Source organism: Ursus arctos, unplaced genomic scaffold (assembly GCF_023065955.2).
Source record: "Ursus arctos isolate Adak ecotype North America unplaced genomic scaffold, UrsArc2.0 scaffold_13, whole genome shotgun sequence".
In the NCBI taxonomy this organism is placed as follows: domain Eukaryota; kingdom Metazoa; phylum Chordata; class Mammalia; order Carnivora; family Ursidae; genus Ursus; species Ursus arctos.
The window spans coordinates 13988685-14005606 of NW_026622797.1; the positions used below are offsets into that span (position 1 = coordinate 13988685).

The 16922-nt window shown below is 37.7% G+C and overlaps 1 protein-coding gene across 23 annotated transcripts in view; it reads left to right on the plus strand.

Moving 5' to 3' along the window:
- SYNE1 (spectrin repeat containing nuclear envelope protein 1) overlaps positions 1-16922 on the plus strand; it is a 447744-nt gene that overhangs the window by 82559 nt on the left and 348263 nt on the right. For all 23 annotated transcript variants that reach the window (XM_026505077.4, XM_026505081.4, XM_026505085.4 and 20 more), the window contains exon 3: positions 905-966. In XM_026505077.4, the coding sequence (XP_026360862.3) occupies positions 905-966 (62 nt within the window). The remainder of the gene's footprint in view (positions 1-904; positions 967-16922) is intronic.

A 16922-nucleotide genomic window follows, 5' to 3' on the forward strand; every position in this document is an offset into this window, starting at 1 on the left:
CACTCTGGTCAGCTAAGATGGAATCTAACATAAAGCAACATCTTTTTTTTTTTTTTAAGTTTTCTTTTCTTTTCTTTCTTTTTTTTTTTAAGATTTTATTTATTTATTTGTCAGAGAGAGAGAGAGGGAGTGAACAAGCAGGGAGAACAACAGGCAGAGGGAGAAGCAGGCTCCCCAGTGAGCAAGGAGTCCGATGCGGGAGTTGATCCCAGGACCCTGGAATCATGACCTGAGCTGAAGGCAGACACGTGACTAACTGAGCCACCCAGGAGTCCCTAAAGCAACATCTTTATAGGTGGGACATCCCATCATCTTTGCCATATTCTGTTGATTAGAAACAAATCACAGGTACTGCCTGTAGTCACCTACGCAAAGGTATGGACTTCAAGAAGTGGTGGGATCTTTGGAAGTCATCCAGTCTGGGTGGAGCCCCTGTAATGCCTCATATACACGGCTCTATCTTTTTACATTACTGTATAATCCTCTACTATACATATGCCCTTGCTTGTCTGTCTCTACTTCTAGATTTTTCATAGCGGAGACATTGCCCTGTTGTTTTCTGTCTGTCTCTGCACCTAACATAAAACTTGGCACTTAGTTGGTCTCAGTGAACTTTTTCCAAACAGCTTTATTGAGGTATAATTGTATAGTGAGCTTTCAGTAAGTGAATGAAGGTAAACATAGGGCCAACACATTGAAAATTTTGAAGCATTTGCTGATAATGTTTAAGGGAGGAGTCAAATTGGAGTTGTACTGACACTTCCTTCAAGATAACAATTGGCAAAATGGGTTAGAAGGTAAAATAATATTATGATTACTTCTAGACTTTGTAACTTAATATCTTTTAGGATACAACTTCATGTTAAACTGTGTCATCTAACTAGATTCATTTTTTTTCTTCTAGATGAGCAAGAGATAGTACAAAAACGTACTTTCACAAAATGGATCAACTCTCATCTGGCCAAGGTAAAGGAAACTACCTACCGTTATATGTTTACTTATTCGGAGCCAATAAATCATTAAATGCCAAGTATAATAAAGAAACACTGCTGGCACTCTTGTCCCTAATACTAATCAATGATATTGGCAGTTCTGTCAGTTTAACTGTTGCCCACCTGTGCCATTTGCTCACATTGTCACTGAGAAGAGATGAATGGACAGCTAGAGTCAAGAGCAGTTACTTCATGTCAATTCTGTGAATTCTCATCAAAATAGTTCAATTATTTCTTCTGTACTAATGTGTATGTCATATGGAAAGGAGAATTTGTGCTCAATTTTTTTTTATGCGTTTGTTTCTATTTGGAACAGAAAGGAACAAGGAATGGTCTGTCTTGAGCAAAGAATTTAGTCTGAGTAGATCACGACTGGGGTCCCCTCTTAGGTGTTTGATAGAAAGTAACCATGGTGGCAGGACACTAAAAAGACTAAACATTCTGCAATTATCCACACCGACATTAGGTTGTATCAGGTGACTGTGTATTTGTACATTGTAATGACTTTGAACATAAATGCTACTATAAAACAAATCCCAGTATGGTAACATTAAAATAAAATTAGTCTCATAAATATGCAGATGAAAAAAATATGTAAACCAGAAAACATTGCATTTGTAAAAATAGATATAGATGACAGGACAGTTGTCTGAATTCAGTTAATGGATCCTGTTGCTGGGAGTGGTGCCTACAGTGTGCGAGACATAAACCTACGAGCAGTTTTTCATTAGGGACTTCCCCAAAGCCTCTTTTACAGTTCAGAAATAAACAAAGCATGGCGATTTATTACAGTCCCATTGTACAAATTAACTGCTTACTGCATGCCTAAGCTAGGTTTTGGAGACAGGAAAATATTGGTAAGACACTTTCCCAGGCCGTGAGAAGCTCACAGTCCAGTAAAGACAGAAGACTAAACGATGCATCTAGATACAGGAAAAACTGGGATAGTCTCTCCCATAATCTCTTTTCAAAAGCCGCTTGATGAGAAGGGAATTCTCCGGCACACTGGTTGCCCCCAGAATCTGCCCTGTGAAAAGGCTGTAAATGCCTCTGGGGGCTCATTTTCTCTGGTCTTGGCTGGTGCCAGCCGGCCATTACTTTGCTACAGAATTGTCACTAATTGGGGAACATTATTTTTTTCCGAAATGAAAATAGAGTTATCGTTTTTTTTTTTCATATTGTTAAGAAGATTACACACTAATTGTAAGTAATATTAATGATAAAACTCTTACACAGTGTAAAGAAAGTAGAAATCACCTTCAATCTCACGATATTGATATAACCATCACTAACATGTTGATTACCATTTTTCTACACACAGACACACATAATTTCACAAAAATGGTTTTGTGTATGCCTCTCTTTCACTCAGTAGATATTTCCATGTTAATAGATACAGAGGTATGTAATAATTTTAATGGCTGAATAATATTTTATTATAAATATTATTATAATTACTTACAAATTATGAATCATAAATTAGCCAGTCGCCTATTGATGGCCATTTAAGTGGTTTCCAATCATTTAATTTTATGTAAAATACTACATTGAAGTCCTTGGACATATATCTTTGTACACTTGTGTGATTTTTCTACTTAGGATAAAATTCTAGAAGTCGGTCAATAGTCAACAGATATAAATGTTTATAATTTTAATATATACCAAGAGCTTGTATGAATGTCCATTTCCTTAACACTATTAACACTCTAATCTGATTGGCAAAAGTAATTTATAATTAATTTTTTCAGATTTTTAAAAATAGGAGTTGAACACCTTTGTGAAAGTTTTTAAAGTAGAATTATTAAAATACACTCATCTGTGTCCTGAAGGGAAAATCTTGAGTGTAAGCCATGACATACAGTATATGAAAAGCCTTTGTGAAGGGGTTATATGCCAAGAACTTACTTCAAAAATGTTTTTATCATTATTTTATCATTGTTCCAAGTTACTTTACATACTTATGTAATAACTGATTATTGGAATAGGCTCTACAAATGTGTATCCTTTCCTGTTCTCTTTTCTAGCCTTGCTTTATAAAGTCACCCCTGTAATTTCCCATCTAAATATCTAAGTCCTACCTTTAATGTATAGTGCCAGTCTCTCTCACTCACGAAGTCATTTCTGGCCACATGGGAAACAGCCTGTCCCCTAGCAGACGCTCTAAGCATGGTCCTGGTTGCCCCTGCACCCCTCCCCCAGTGCCATCCCTCTGTCTGCTCTGGCTTTCCTGGTCTAGTGAAGTAGAATCCAAAATCTTAGCTCTTCTCCAGAACCTGTAGCATAGGTGGAAAAGTTGAGCATGGCTTAAATTGTTTTGTACTGTATATCTCATCTTCCCAGCAACCATGTAAAGTCTTTAATGCCTATGCTGATTCTTGGAATTTCTTTATAAATCTAAACAGCTCTAAGCACAGCCCTGAGTACCACACAGAGGTGCATTTTAATACAAGAGCAGCAAAGAGTCTTTATCTTATTTTGTTAGAATAGTAAGGATATCACATGGGGAAGAATGATTAATTTCTGGTACTGTGTCAAGTGTTTTACATGGGTTATTTTGTAACACACATCTTCATATGCCTGGTAAGGGGTGCCACTGAGATTTTAATCCAGAAATGAATCTAAAGTCCATATGTTTTCCCTACTCCACAAATTTTTGTATCAAGTGTATTATTTTGAGAAAACCCAGAAACTTATTACCTCCACAACTGCTCCATCATAACCCTAATGTGATAGAGATTTTGTTTTGTTTTGTTTGTTTTCTCCTCTGCATTTTGATTTCTTTCTTTCTTGGGTCATCTTGAAAACCAAAAACTTAAGCAGCACATGATACCAATACTTGCTCTCCTGAACTTATTTATACTGACATTGTAGTATCTTGCCAAGCATAGCTAAAACCCTCACATTCATTTGAGACTGTTTTTCCTTTTCTGACTCATATTTTGAAGACATTAAAAAAAACAAATCTGACCCCATGGCCTTACCTTGGCAGAGTTTTAGGATGGCTGTAGAGTCAATGTTTGTCTGCATTTGTCTTAGCAGCTAATCACATGATTCCCCACTCATTCCTCTCTCTTTCCCATCCTTTGCCCACCTTCATTCCTATTTGAGTTTTCATTTCTAGCCCTTTCTCATTCTTCCTCCCACCTCTTTCCTATGCCTGTACCATCTCTATTTCTCCCACCCTATCTCCTACTCCGTTATACCTCCACCCAACCCCCTTTCTGTCTCTATCTTAATTTCCCCATACCCATCTTTATCCATCTCTTTCTGTCTGTATCCTATCCCTACAAAAACACGTGCAACCCACACATCTTGGGCTTCACAGTCTCACTGAGGTCACCTTTACAGGCACACCCAAACTGAAATGGAAACACACACTTCCCATGCCTTTGCAATGTGCTCACTTACTTCTGAGATGAGAATGAAAATATTTCACTTGCAGCAGAAAAAAAAGGTCAACCTCATATCTTTGGCCTCTGGATCAGGACATGTGTCACTTTTCCAGCTGCCAACACTGGAAGGTCTGTTTCCAAAGCCATTCTGTGATGCTTGAGTGTGCTCTGTGCCATCACTCTAGCACCTTATGGACATGGGCAGCAGGCATGCACGTGCACGCACATGCACACGGGTGTGCGTGTACACCCATAGGCAGCTAAGCTTCACAGAAGTATATATTAGGCCCAGGGTTTTACTGAGTCTCTTATGAAAGCAGCTTCATGAATTTTTGGTCCTCGGCTCCTAACCACTTATCAGCAACACCCACGCTTTCAGTCACAGGGAAGTCCTAAGTACTCACTAGAAGAAATAACCCACAAATAAGCAATTTGACCTGTCTCAGCATGTTTGTTTGTTTGTTTGTTTGTTTTATCCCACTGAGCTTTTTGAAACCAACTTTTTGTCTTTCTTCTTGATGATTAAATAACTAAGGCAGTGGTTTATCCTATAACTAAGAGATAATCTACCCCCAAGATGGAGACATAATTGCTGTCAGCTTTGAAATGATTGAGTACTCTATAATTTGTTGGATCAGATTGAGTCTGGTTTGATGTGTTTTTTGTATGTTTGCTTGTTTACTTTGTCCAAAAAATACTCAACAAATTTAGACCCCATGTTAGACAGTTTAGGCTGTTATAAAAAAATACTCTAGACTGGGGGACTTAGAGAACAAACATTTATTCCTCATAGTTCTGAAAGCCTGAAGAGTCCTAAGATCAAGGTGCTGATAGATTCGATTCCTGGCAAGAGTCCTCTTTCTGGCTGGGTCCTCACATGGCAGAGAGAGAGAAGGAGAGAGAACTCTGTCTCTCTTGCTCTTCTCAAAAGGACACTAGTCCCATCATGAGGGCATCACCTCATGACCTCATATACATCTAATTACTTCCCAAAGGCTTCCTACTTCCAAATACGATCACACTGGAGGTTTAAGGCTGCAATTTGGATTTGGGGGACACATAAACATTCAGTCCATAACTGGCCCCAAGTTCATTCTGAGGTTTGGCTTGAAGCACATGAGAATTTCTTCCAAACTTAAAAGGATGAAAACTTAATCTTGGCATGAGGATTTCATTTCATTGTCTCATTTCATTTCATAATCTCAGAACCAAACCACTTAAAAAAGAGTTAAAATGCATTTTATTCCTTGGTTGTCTTCTTTTTCCCCTATAATTTTCTGCTGACATCTACCAATAAAGGAAGAAAATGACCCATGTTGAAAATATTTTTTGTGCTAGTAACCAAGATATTAGTCTTTAATTCACTTATTTCTTATGCTACATATTGTGCCAAGTTATTTTATCTCTAAGAGCAAAAAAGGAGAAAAGTGCTAAGTTGGCAAGAAAAAAAAAATAAGAGTTTCAACTTTTTTCTAGAATGTAAGTTGTAAATATTTGGCAGAATCTCAGTTGTCTGAGAGCTTTTGCAGAGTAGTCATGGGAATGTTTATGGATTTAAACTGGAATGGTAAACCATTTCATCCTACGTGTCATGATAATATCTTGCTACTACAATGCCTTCTTTAAAATTTTTAAGAAAATTAAAAGAATAAAGCTTTTATTTTAAAGGATAACTTAAAAGACTCGTTATTTGGAAAGAAAATTTATATCTATTTTCTCAAAATTTTCTTTGGAAATTCAGTATTTCTAGAAATAGCTTTAATGCTAGGTTGTGTCAGGTTTTAAGAGCTGGAATGTTGAATTAAGAAGTAGAAAAATTGATTGTTCTCTCCTAAGATCATTCAGTCTTGCGTGCATTGGGAGATGTTCAAAAGATTTTTCATGGAGATGAATTTGGGGAGAGTTCTTAATGGGAAAATTTTAATTTTGTTCTTGGCTGCTTTGCTCAGTTGCAAATTAGCAAACTATTTACTTCTAATTAAATAAAATAATATGCTCTTTTACTGATGGCATTCCATTCTATTGTAACAAGTCTTTATAAATATTATGACAGCCGTGTGAAGAGATAGGGTGCAAATAAGAGAGCAATCTGTTTAAAAAAAAAATACTTTTCTTAAAACAAAAATGTTACTGAAGCAGGGAAAAAAAACGAGAATCTTCTGTGTATATGTGTTTTATGCCACTTTGAGTACACAGATGTAGATTTTCCGAACTTGTGGATATAATTAGCAGTTCTTCTTCTTTTTTTTTTTTTTATGTTTGCTTTGTTTTCAAATTGAAGTCTTTATCCTTCTGCAATTGTGTAAAACATTACAGATCACAAATTGTCAATATAATGTAATGTAACTTTAACAAAAGTTAGTGGGTTACATTTATTTTATACACCTGATAATTCCTTTCAGGAATGGGGTTTCATCAAACATGGACTCTATCATATTCTTTTCAGGAAGATACCTGAATCTTTCTTTTCTGTTTGCCCTATTAATGCAAGAAGGTATTTGTTTTTTAATTAGCCCAATATTGGTTTCAAGTAATGTTTTTTCAAAGTTAGGTCCTGATTCAAATTGTTCTAGCTTCTCATTACTCATTGCTAAACATATTTTTAAATTACACTTATTGAACTTTTACCATGTGCCAGCTACTCTGCCTTAGCAACTTTGTCTTTTAGTTTATTTAATCTTCACTACAAGAATCAAATATAAGTATTATTTTCACCATTTCACAGATTATGATCCTGAAGCTTAGAGTTAATAAATTCACGGTCACATAACAAGTAGATGAAAAACCAGATTTCAATCCCAGGCCTCTTAAGTTTGGGCATTAACCATTGTGTTATACACTCTCATGCTCCATTTGTTTCTTCAGCTATTTATGCAGCAAATACTTTTTAAGGACCTATTATGTGCTAGGGGTTGTGGACACAGTGGTGAATAGACCCATTGCCCATGCCATCCTGGAACTGATAGTCTCACAGAAGAAACAAACAATTATAGCAAGGTGTGTGTGGTAGATGCCATGAGAGGGGAAGTGCAGGGTGTCAGGGAGCACATGGCAAGCACAACAAACCACAGGGGGGATCTGAAGGAAGGCTTCAGAATAGGCTTTCAGAGAAAGAAACATTTAAGCTAGGGCCTGAGCAATGCCTATGGGATTTGGTACATGAAGGAACCAATGGTTTTAAAAGTCGAGAGATGAGAAAAAACACGGTACGTTAAAGGAAATGGAGGAAGTTCAGAATACCTGAAAATATGGTTCAAGGAGTGGGTTGGCAACATTGATCAAAGGCCAGTCATTAAGAGGACTTGGACTGTGTTATGGGCAGTGGGAGACATTAAAGAATCTTAGGCAAGAGAATTAAATGACCACCCTGACCCTAAACATCTCAGTCTCTCTCTGTATCTCTCTGTCATAAATTAGAACAGGAGCAAGTAACCTTAGAGGTGGAGTAGGAGAAAAGTAGACACATTGAAAGATACTAGGAGTAGACTCAGTAATTAATCAGAATCTTGGAGAAGAAGGAGTCAAGAATGACTTCTAGAATTCTGACATGAGCAAATGATTGAGATCATTCACAAACATAGAGAATACAATAGGCTTGGGGGAAAGCTGGTAGTCCAGTTTTAGACTGAGAAATTACTCAGAGATAAACCCATTTGATTTGGCAGTGAGGAAATCATTGGCCACCATAGGAAGTAGCCACATTATAACAGAAACCACGCTAGCAAACTGATGAGTAAATGAGAGGTAAGAATGTAAGGACACTGAACGTACATTACATGTTCATGAGATAGAGTATTAGCTAAAACAGAACATAAAATCTGGTAAGAGCTATTTTAATAAAGGGTAATTTTAAGTGTGTATCTATTGAAAGGAATGATCAAGAACCAGTAGAGGGGAAGAGACTGCAAAAGAAGGGAAAGAGAGTTGTTTCATAGACACAGGCTCTCAAGGAGGCAGGGTGGGAGAGAAAATCAAGAGCACAGGTGGAACATGTAGGTTTGTACCAAAGGAGAGACACCTCCCCTTCTCTGAGACCAGAGGAAATAGGAAACGTGAGTGTGGATGTGCCTAAATTTGGAATGAAGGGAGAGAGGAAGGCAGAGATGAGGTGGACTTGAATTTGCGGGAATTCCTACCTAATGGCTGTTATTTTTTAGATCTAACAGAATAGTCTTCATTTTTTAGTAAAGAATTTATGTTGGGATAAATATTTTAAAAGTTGACAGTTATAAAGATATTAGTTTTTTCACATTTTAAAATTTATTTATCTTAGCGAAGTCCTGAACTTCATGCAAGATCCATAGGCTATGGTAATTGTATAGTGCCACCGTGGCCCCCAAAGGGAACAACTTAAAGATGTGTTTTTCAAAAAACATTCACAAGAAGTTGATTTTTTTAAAGATTTTATTTATTTATTTGAGAGAGAGAGAGCGCGTGCATGCGTGCACGTGAGCACACAAGTGAGGGGAGGGGCAGAGGGAAAAGCAGACTCACCACAGGGCAGGGAGCCTGATATGGGACTCAATCCCAGGACCCTGGGATCATGGTCTGAGCCGAAGGCATCTGCTTAACCGACTGAGCCACCCAGGTGCCCCAGAAGTTAGATTTTTAATTAGAAAAGGATAGTGTAAGTATGGACATGACCATTGGTTTCAAAATTTTGTAATTTCACATTTTCTCTCATTTCATCAAATGGAATAGAGTGTTATATTTGTATTTAAATCCCCTTGATTCAATCTTTATGGTATTTGCTGTGAAATAAATATATGATTTGACACTAAGTCCTCAAGGAGAAACAAATAGGTCTCAAATAGTCATTGTTTAGTGTTCCTATAAATGGAACTCTTCCAATATGCAAAACAGTGGTCCTTTCTCCATCTGCCAGACTTAGATCTATGGGACTATTAAGGATAGGCACACATTTTAAATACTGTCCTTTGGATGACCTCAGGCATGCTATGAGCATCTCCTCACTTTTTAGAAGAATTTTTGAAAGGCAGTATAAAACATTATTTAAATTCTGCACTCATTTGCCAAAGCTCCCATAACAAAGTACCACATACTGGGCAGCTTAAGATGGGAAATTTATTATCTCAATGTTCTCAAGGCTAGACAGCTATGCTCCCTCTGACACCCTGGGTAGAATCCATCCTTGCCTCTTCCTAGCTTCTCATGGTGGTCTGAAGTACCTGACAGTCCTTGGGTTGCAGATGTATTAGTGCATATCCTGCCTCTATGTCTCTCTGTGTCTATGTCCAAATTTCCCCTTTGTATAAAGATACCAGTCATAGTAGATAAAGACCCACCCTGATGACTTTATCTTAACTTGATTACCTCTCCAAAGATCCTGTTTCCAAATAAGATCCCATTCTGAAGTACAGGGGTTTAAAATTTCCACATATATTGGGGGAGAAGGGGCACAATTCAACCCATTAAACATTTTGTTTTAATACCACGTTAGATTCATACACTCCTTTGACAGGGACACTTTTGATTTTCCATGTTTTCTTTTAATAATCTATGCTAATGATGGCTCTGACTTCTTCAGAGTTATATAGTGTCTCTTTTGTGGCCGCTTACTTCTTCAGTTGTCTTTCCATCAACAATGCTAAAAAGTTAATACAGAAGCACTTTCGTGATTGCGTTTTACTCCCGTCCGTTTCCTTGTACACACTTTAGTGGGACCATTAATGAACTAAGGTGAGGACAAAAAGAAGCAAAGAGGAAAATGAAAATGTAATAATTCACCCCCAAATCATTCTTCAGTTATTTTCTAAAACCACTTTAGTTTGATAATATTGATAAATATTGATAAATTCATTATTTCCAAATATGTAGCTAAAAGAGTACAAAAGAAAATTATCATTTCAAAAAGAATAGCCTTTATTAATTTATTAGTAGAATTATTGCTTCATTGATAACGTAGATGTAGATCTAGCAAAGTTTATTCAGGTTAATAAACATTTTGATAGTATTTGTCAAAGTTCCTTTTAGAAATATACTTTATTTATTCATACATTTACTCATTAAATATTTTTCTCACTTTTAAAAAATATTTTTATTTATTTATTTTTAATTTATTTTTAAAGATTTTATTTATTCACTTGAGAGAGCAAGAGTGAGAGCGTAGAGGGAGAGGGAGAAGCAGACTCCCCACTGAGCAGGAAGGCCAACGAGGGGCTCGATCCCAAGACCCTAAGATTATGACCTGAGCCGAAGGCAGACACTTTAACCAACTGAGCCACCCAGGCACCCCAATATTTATTTATTTTAGAGAGAGAGAGTGTGTGTGTGCAGGGGGAGGAACAGAGGGAGAGGGAGAGGGACAAGCAGTCTTAACACTGAGCACAGAGTCTGATGTGGGGCTTGATTCCAGAACCTAAGATGAAGCCAAGAGTTGGACAGATGCTGAACTGGCTGAGCCACCCAGTTGCCCCTGATTAAATATTTTAACATGCTGTATATCTACTTGGCAGTGTTCTAGGTACTGAGAATGTAGCACTGAACAAAACAGAAGAAACGATCCCTGCATTATGGAGTTTATGTCCTAATGAGGGAGATGGACAGAAAAGAAGGCAAATAAGTTGTTTCGTTGAGAACAGACTGAAGAGGGGCAAGGACACAAGGAGGGATTTAAGTTAGGAGGCTGTTGAAGTCATCCAGACAAGAGACCGATGGCTTATACCAAGGTAGGAAGCAGCAGAGGTGGTAAAAATGGTTGGATTCTGGATGAGTTTTGAAGGTAAAGCCACCAAGATTTGTTGATGGAGCAGATATGGTGTACGAGCAAAGGAGAAGAGAGACAGATAACCCCAACTTTGTGCTGAATGAAACAAATAACTTGGGGAGAGTGATTCTTTTATGCTGTGTACTGAAAATAATTTTATTGCATGTGAAGATTGTTAAGAGCAGAGTTTTCCAAGCAGATTTAAAGTTGGACTGAAACAGTAGTCATTGCCTTTGGGATATGTATTTGGAATTAAACTAAGTAATTAAGGAAGTGGAAATGATTATGCTGTCATAGGAAATAAAAAAGAATGGGAACTGTCTTCTCACCTTTGACAAGTAGAGGTGGAAAATAATCACAATAGTGTTTTTATGAAGGCAATGATTACACGTAAAATTGTAATGACTTCACCTTGTTTCTGGAGATATTGGGAACATCTAATTAGATGTTCTGAATAATATGGCAAGACTCTTTTGGATATTGAATTAATTTTATGTGACTACCACTAGTGGTTATAATCATGATTTTACTGCTCGGGTTCAAGGGCACTCTGGCATTTTTAGACAGTTTAGTGTGGTGGGCTCTGAGCCAATCTTCAGGGAGGTAACTCACTCCACATCTGCTGGTCAACCCCTCTTCCCTTCCCACTTTACTCTCTGTTCCTGTTGTTCAGCTTGCTGCTCCCACCCATCAGATAACCATCAGAGAATGTGAACACTATAGACTAGTCCTGGGATGGGATTTTTCCCCTGTCCTTCAGCCTGTGAAATAGTTCCTACCTGAAACTTATAGAAACCAGAGGTAGTGGTTTGTCTGGCCCTAGAAGTGATGGGTCATTCTGTATACAGATGTTTCAGGGGTGTACAGATTACACCTTGAAAACCTGCCATTGCCTTGGGACCCCTCTACATCCTGTGCAGAAGGCCATTTTGAGAATATTTTATGCCATGATTATGTGTAATTTTCTGCAAGCCTGACTGCTCAGCAGTCCGTGTGTGTCTCAATTGGAGTAAATAGTAATCTATGCCACTTGCTTTTACTTTAGGCCTTTTCTTGCTCAGTTTTATTGGTATCAGTGGGTATCCAGCAATCACAAATTTTAAACCCTAGGATATGTATTTAGCATTTTAAAGTAAAATGCTATAGCTTTTTTGTGTGTCATAAAATATTTTGAGAGCCCTTTCCGCAAGCTAGAAAGTGTCCAGTAAAAGACTGTCCAACTGTTCTGAGATTAAAAGTCATGATAATAAATGAAAACCTGGGTTGGTCCTGGCATGAAACAGGAGATTTTTCACTTTTATTTGCTCAAGACTAAATCCTTCATGTTGTAAATCTCCTTGATAGTTGTGTAATACTTGAGGCTAACGGACTCTAAGATTCTAGCAGATGTCTAGATACAACTGTTGATGAAGTAGTAATATGCTAGTAATGTTTTGAGGTAGATTTGTACCCTTCTACATATCTGAATGCAGTCTAATACCCAATGCTTCTTTTACCTTAATCTATGTGCATAGGATTGTCCTCTTAATGCAAAGTTAAAAATTGTAAAAATATTTTTAGTCTATTGCCATTTTTGTTATTTTTGGATATAGGCATACAGTGGTCTTGTGAAATAGCTCTATTTATGCATGTGTGTGTGTATATATGTATATATGTATGTATGTTTGTTTATCAACAACATTCAGCTGTGTCTACCTTCATCATTTACCAGTATCGATTGGTAAAAAGGTTATAAAACATCCTTTCACATCAAATACAATTAAGTGCCCCTGAAAATGCACACTCTCATCAATAAAGCATAAATTTTTTTTTGGTAACTTATGTGGATCTCATCATGGAGTAGGGAGTGGAAGGGCACTGAACTGTAAATTATTATTATTATTTTTAAAGATTTTATTTATTTATTCGACAGAGATAGAGACAGCCAGTGAGAGAGGGAACACAAGCAGGGGGAATGGGAAAGGAAGAAGCAGGCTCATAGTGGAGGAGCCCGATGTGGGGCTCGATCCCATAATGCCGGGATCACGCCCTGAGCCGAAGGCAGACGCTTAACCGCTGTGCCACCCAGGCGCCCCCTGAACTGTAAATTATTAAACTCAGACAGTGTTTATAAAGTAATAACAAAATAGACCCACATGTCACTTGTGGTTTATTTTGTTGCAAGTAAATGAAATGATCTTAAATTATTTAACTAAGTGAAATTTACTGAAAAGATACGTTTTGACTGAGCAAGAAAAGGTTAGCTCAGCAGGCTTGGGTTGCTCAAACTCTGTACATTGCAAATAAAGACCTATCTTCAGGAATGGTCATTAACTGGCTCCTGGGAGATAACCTCTGAGCACTTGGAATATTCTGCCTGACGGGAGTGTTTTGTATGCCTAGACCTTGGGTCATGCTGTACTACTTTGATGAGATCAGTTTAACCATGTGTTTCAAGGTGAACAGCTACCTGTTTCTTCTGGGGGAGTTGGGGCAGGGGAAGAGCTAGAGTCCGAGTAGCTGAGGTCAGTTATGTAAGCACTGTATGCCTAAGTGACAGAGTCCAAATAAAAACCCAGGTACTGGGGCTGGAGCATGCTTTTCTGGTTGGCAACATTTCACACATATCATCGCACACCATTCTGGGAAAAATTAGGCATGTCCCTATGTACATCTACTGGAAGGTCATTCATCCCTGGAAACTCATACATGGTTTCTCCCGGGCCCTGCTTTATGAGCTTTGTCCCTTTGCTGATATTAATTTGTCCGTTCACTGTAATTAATTATAATCATGAGTATAATAGCTCTTCTGTGTCCTGTGGGCCCTTCTAATATGTCATAGAGGTCAGTATGGTCTAGGAGCCTTGACGTACTGACTGACCCAATCTTGAGAAAGACTAAGGCAAGTGATTCTTGGGGCCTTAATAGTAGGACCTGGTGACAATTGTATTCAGCCAACTTCTGGATCCAAGCAGAGAATGTGATGGGTGCAGCTCAGGTCACGAATGTAACAAAAGATAGGGCTTTAGCACAAACATGACCATTAGGGGACATGGTGTGAATTAGGCCAAGTATTGTCTATGCCAATGTGTATTTATATACACAATACTTCCATTATACTATTTAGTCTTTTTTTATATCCATTCACATTTAAAAGTGGCTTTTTGTTAACAATTTTTTTGTTTCTAGTAGAATGGCAGGCACTTCAGCTGATTAGTTAATACTTTTCATATTGATATTAGACAAAAATCACATTTATAGGTTTATGTATTATTCAGAAAACATTTATGTTAATACCTGTATTTTTGACTAAGCTTCCTATCTAACAGGTGGCTCAAAGTATAATGAAATTGAGGGGCGCCTGGGTAGCGCAGTCGTTAAGCGTCTGCCTTTGGCTCAGGGCGTGATCCCGGCGTTCCGGGATCGAGTCCCACATCGGGCTCCTCCGCTGGGAGCCTGCTTCTTCCTCTCCCACTCCCCCTGCTTGTGTTCCATCTCTCGCTGGCTGTCTCTCTGTCACATAAATAAATAAAATCTTTAAAAAAAAAGTATAATGAACTTGGGCTCAAATCCAATCACTTACTAGGGGTGTGATCTAGGCCAATGGTTTAACCTCTCTGAGATTCAGATTTCTTGCTTTGAAATAGGAAGTGATGCTCCCATAGGTGGTGGTTATGAATATTACATGAGATAACATGTACAAGCCCTCAGCATAGTGCTTGACACATTGAGATGTTTAACAATATATTATTCATTCCTTCCTACCTTGTTCTTTTTTTCCTCCTTTCATTCCTATTAAAACACCTACTAAATTAGAATGTGTAAATATCTAAGCCATGGAATCATCTAGTAAATATTAGAATATATATATATATATATATATATATATATATATATATATATATTCTATAATGTGACTGTTTTGTCACATTTACTTTATGCATCAACATTTTTCATTTCATATGCAATGTTTAAATGTGAGAATTTCTTTTTTTTTAAAGATATAATTGGCTTTATTAAATAATTCACAAATCAGGCAGCATCCCATCTAGCAAACAGAAGAATGCTATGAGGAATTATACAAAACGGAAGGTTTTTATAGAAGGAAGGTGGGGCAAGAAAGCTATTAACAAAAGAAAAAGATTATTCTGGGAAAGACTTCTTTCCCTGTGGGGAAAGGCAAGAAGTCTTATCTGCAGTTGATCTCATCTGCTTTTGGAGGATGGAGAGGGTCCATGGGGAAGACTGGCACTGATCAAAAAAAATTCCTAACCAACTGGTAAAGACTACATTTCTGGGGAGGTTGAAACTGCAATTTTTCTTATATATTTTTTGTTTACAATTTCTTTTTTTTTCTTTTTTTAAAAGATTTTATTTATTTTTTATAATTATTTTTTATTATGTTATGTTAGTCACCATACAGTACATCCTTAGTTTTTGATGTAATGTTCCATGATTCATTATTTGCGTATAACACCCAGTGCACCATGCAATATGTGCCCTCCTTAATACCCATCACCAGCCTATCCCAATCCCCCGCCCCCCTCCCCTCTGAAGCCCTCAGTTTGTTTCCCAGAGTCCATAGTCTCTCATGGTTCATTCCCCCTTCTGTTTACCCCCCCTTCATTCTTCCCCTCCTTCTCCTACTGATCTTCCTATTTCTTATGTTCCATAAATGAATGAAACCATATGATAATTGTCTTTCTCTGTTTAATTTATTTCACTTAGCATAATCTCCTCCAGTCCCATCCATGTTGCTGCAAATATTGTGTAATCATTCTTTCTGATGGCTGAGTAATATTCCATTGTATATATGGACCACATCTTCTTAATCCAGTCATCTGTTGTAGGGCATCTCGGCTCCTTCCACAATTTAGCTATTGTGGACAATGCTGTTATGAACATTGGGGTGCATATGGCCCTTCTCTTCACTACATCTGTATCTTTGGGGTAAATACCCACTAGTCAATGGCTGGATCATAGGGTAGCTCAATTTTTAACTTTTTAAGGGACCTCCACACTGTTTTCCAGAGTGGCTGTACCAACTTGCATTCCCACCAACAGTGTAAGAGGGATCCCCTTTCTCCACATCCTCTCCAACATTTGTTGTTTCTTGCCTTGTCAATTTTTGCCATTCTAACTGGTGTACGGTGGTATCTCAATGTGGTTTTGATTTGAATTTCCCTGATGGCTAATGATTTTGAACATTTTTTCATGTGTCTGTTAGCCATTTGTATGTCTTTATTGGAAAAGTGTCTGTTCATATTTTCTGCCCATTTTTTATTTGATTATTTGTTTCTCATGTATTGAGTTTGAGAAGTTCCTTGTAGATATTGGATACCAGTCTTTTATCTGTAGTGTCATTTGCAAATATCTTCTCCCATTCCATGGGCTGCCTCTTAGGTTTTTTTTTGACTGGCTCCATTGGAGGGTGGGATGGTAGGAGAGAAAGTTAAAACAGAAACTTAGCTCAAAAAAATCCAATCTCAAGAATGTAGATTACAGGAGATTACTGACTCAATGAAATGTTCCAATGTCAGACTCATCGGCATCCCCAAGGGGGTGGAGAAAGAGAGAGGTCTCAAAGAGACATTTGAACAAATTGTAGCTGAGAACTTCCCTAATCTGGCAAAGGAAACAAGCATTCGTGTCCAAGAGGCAGAGAGGACCCCTCCCAAAGTCAATGAAAACAGACCTACACCACATCACGTCATAGTGCAATTCGCAAATATTAGGCCCAAGGATACAGTATTGAGAGCGGCCAGGGGAAGAAAATCCTTACGTACAAAGGGAAAAATAACAGAATTACGTCAGACCTGTCTACAGAGACAT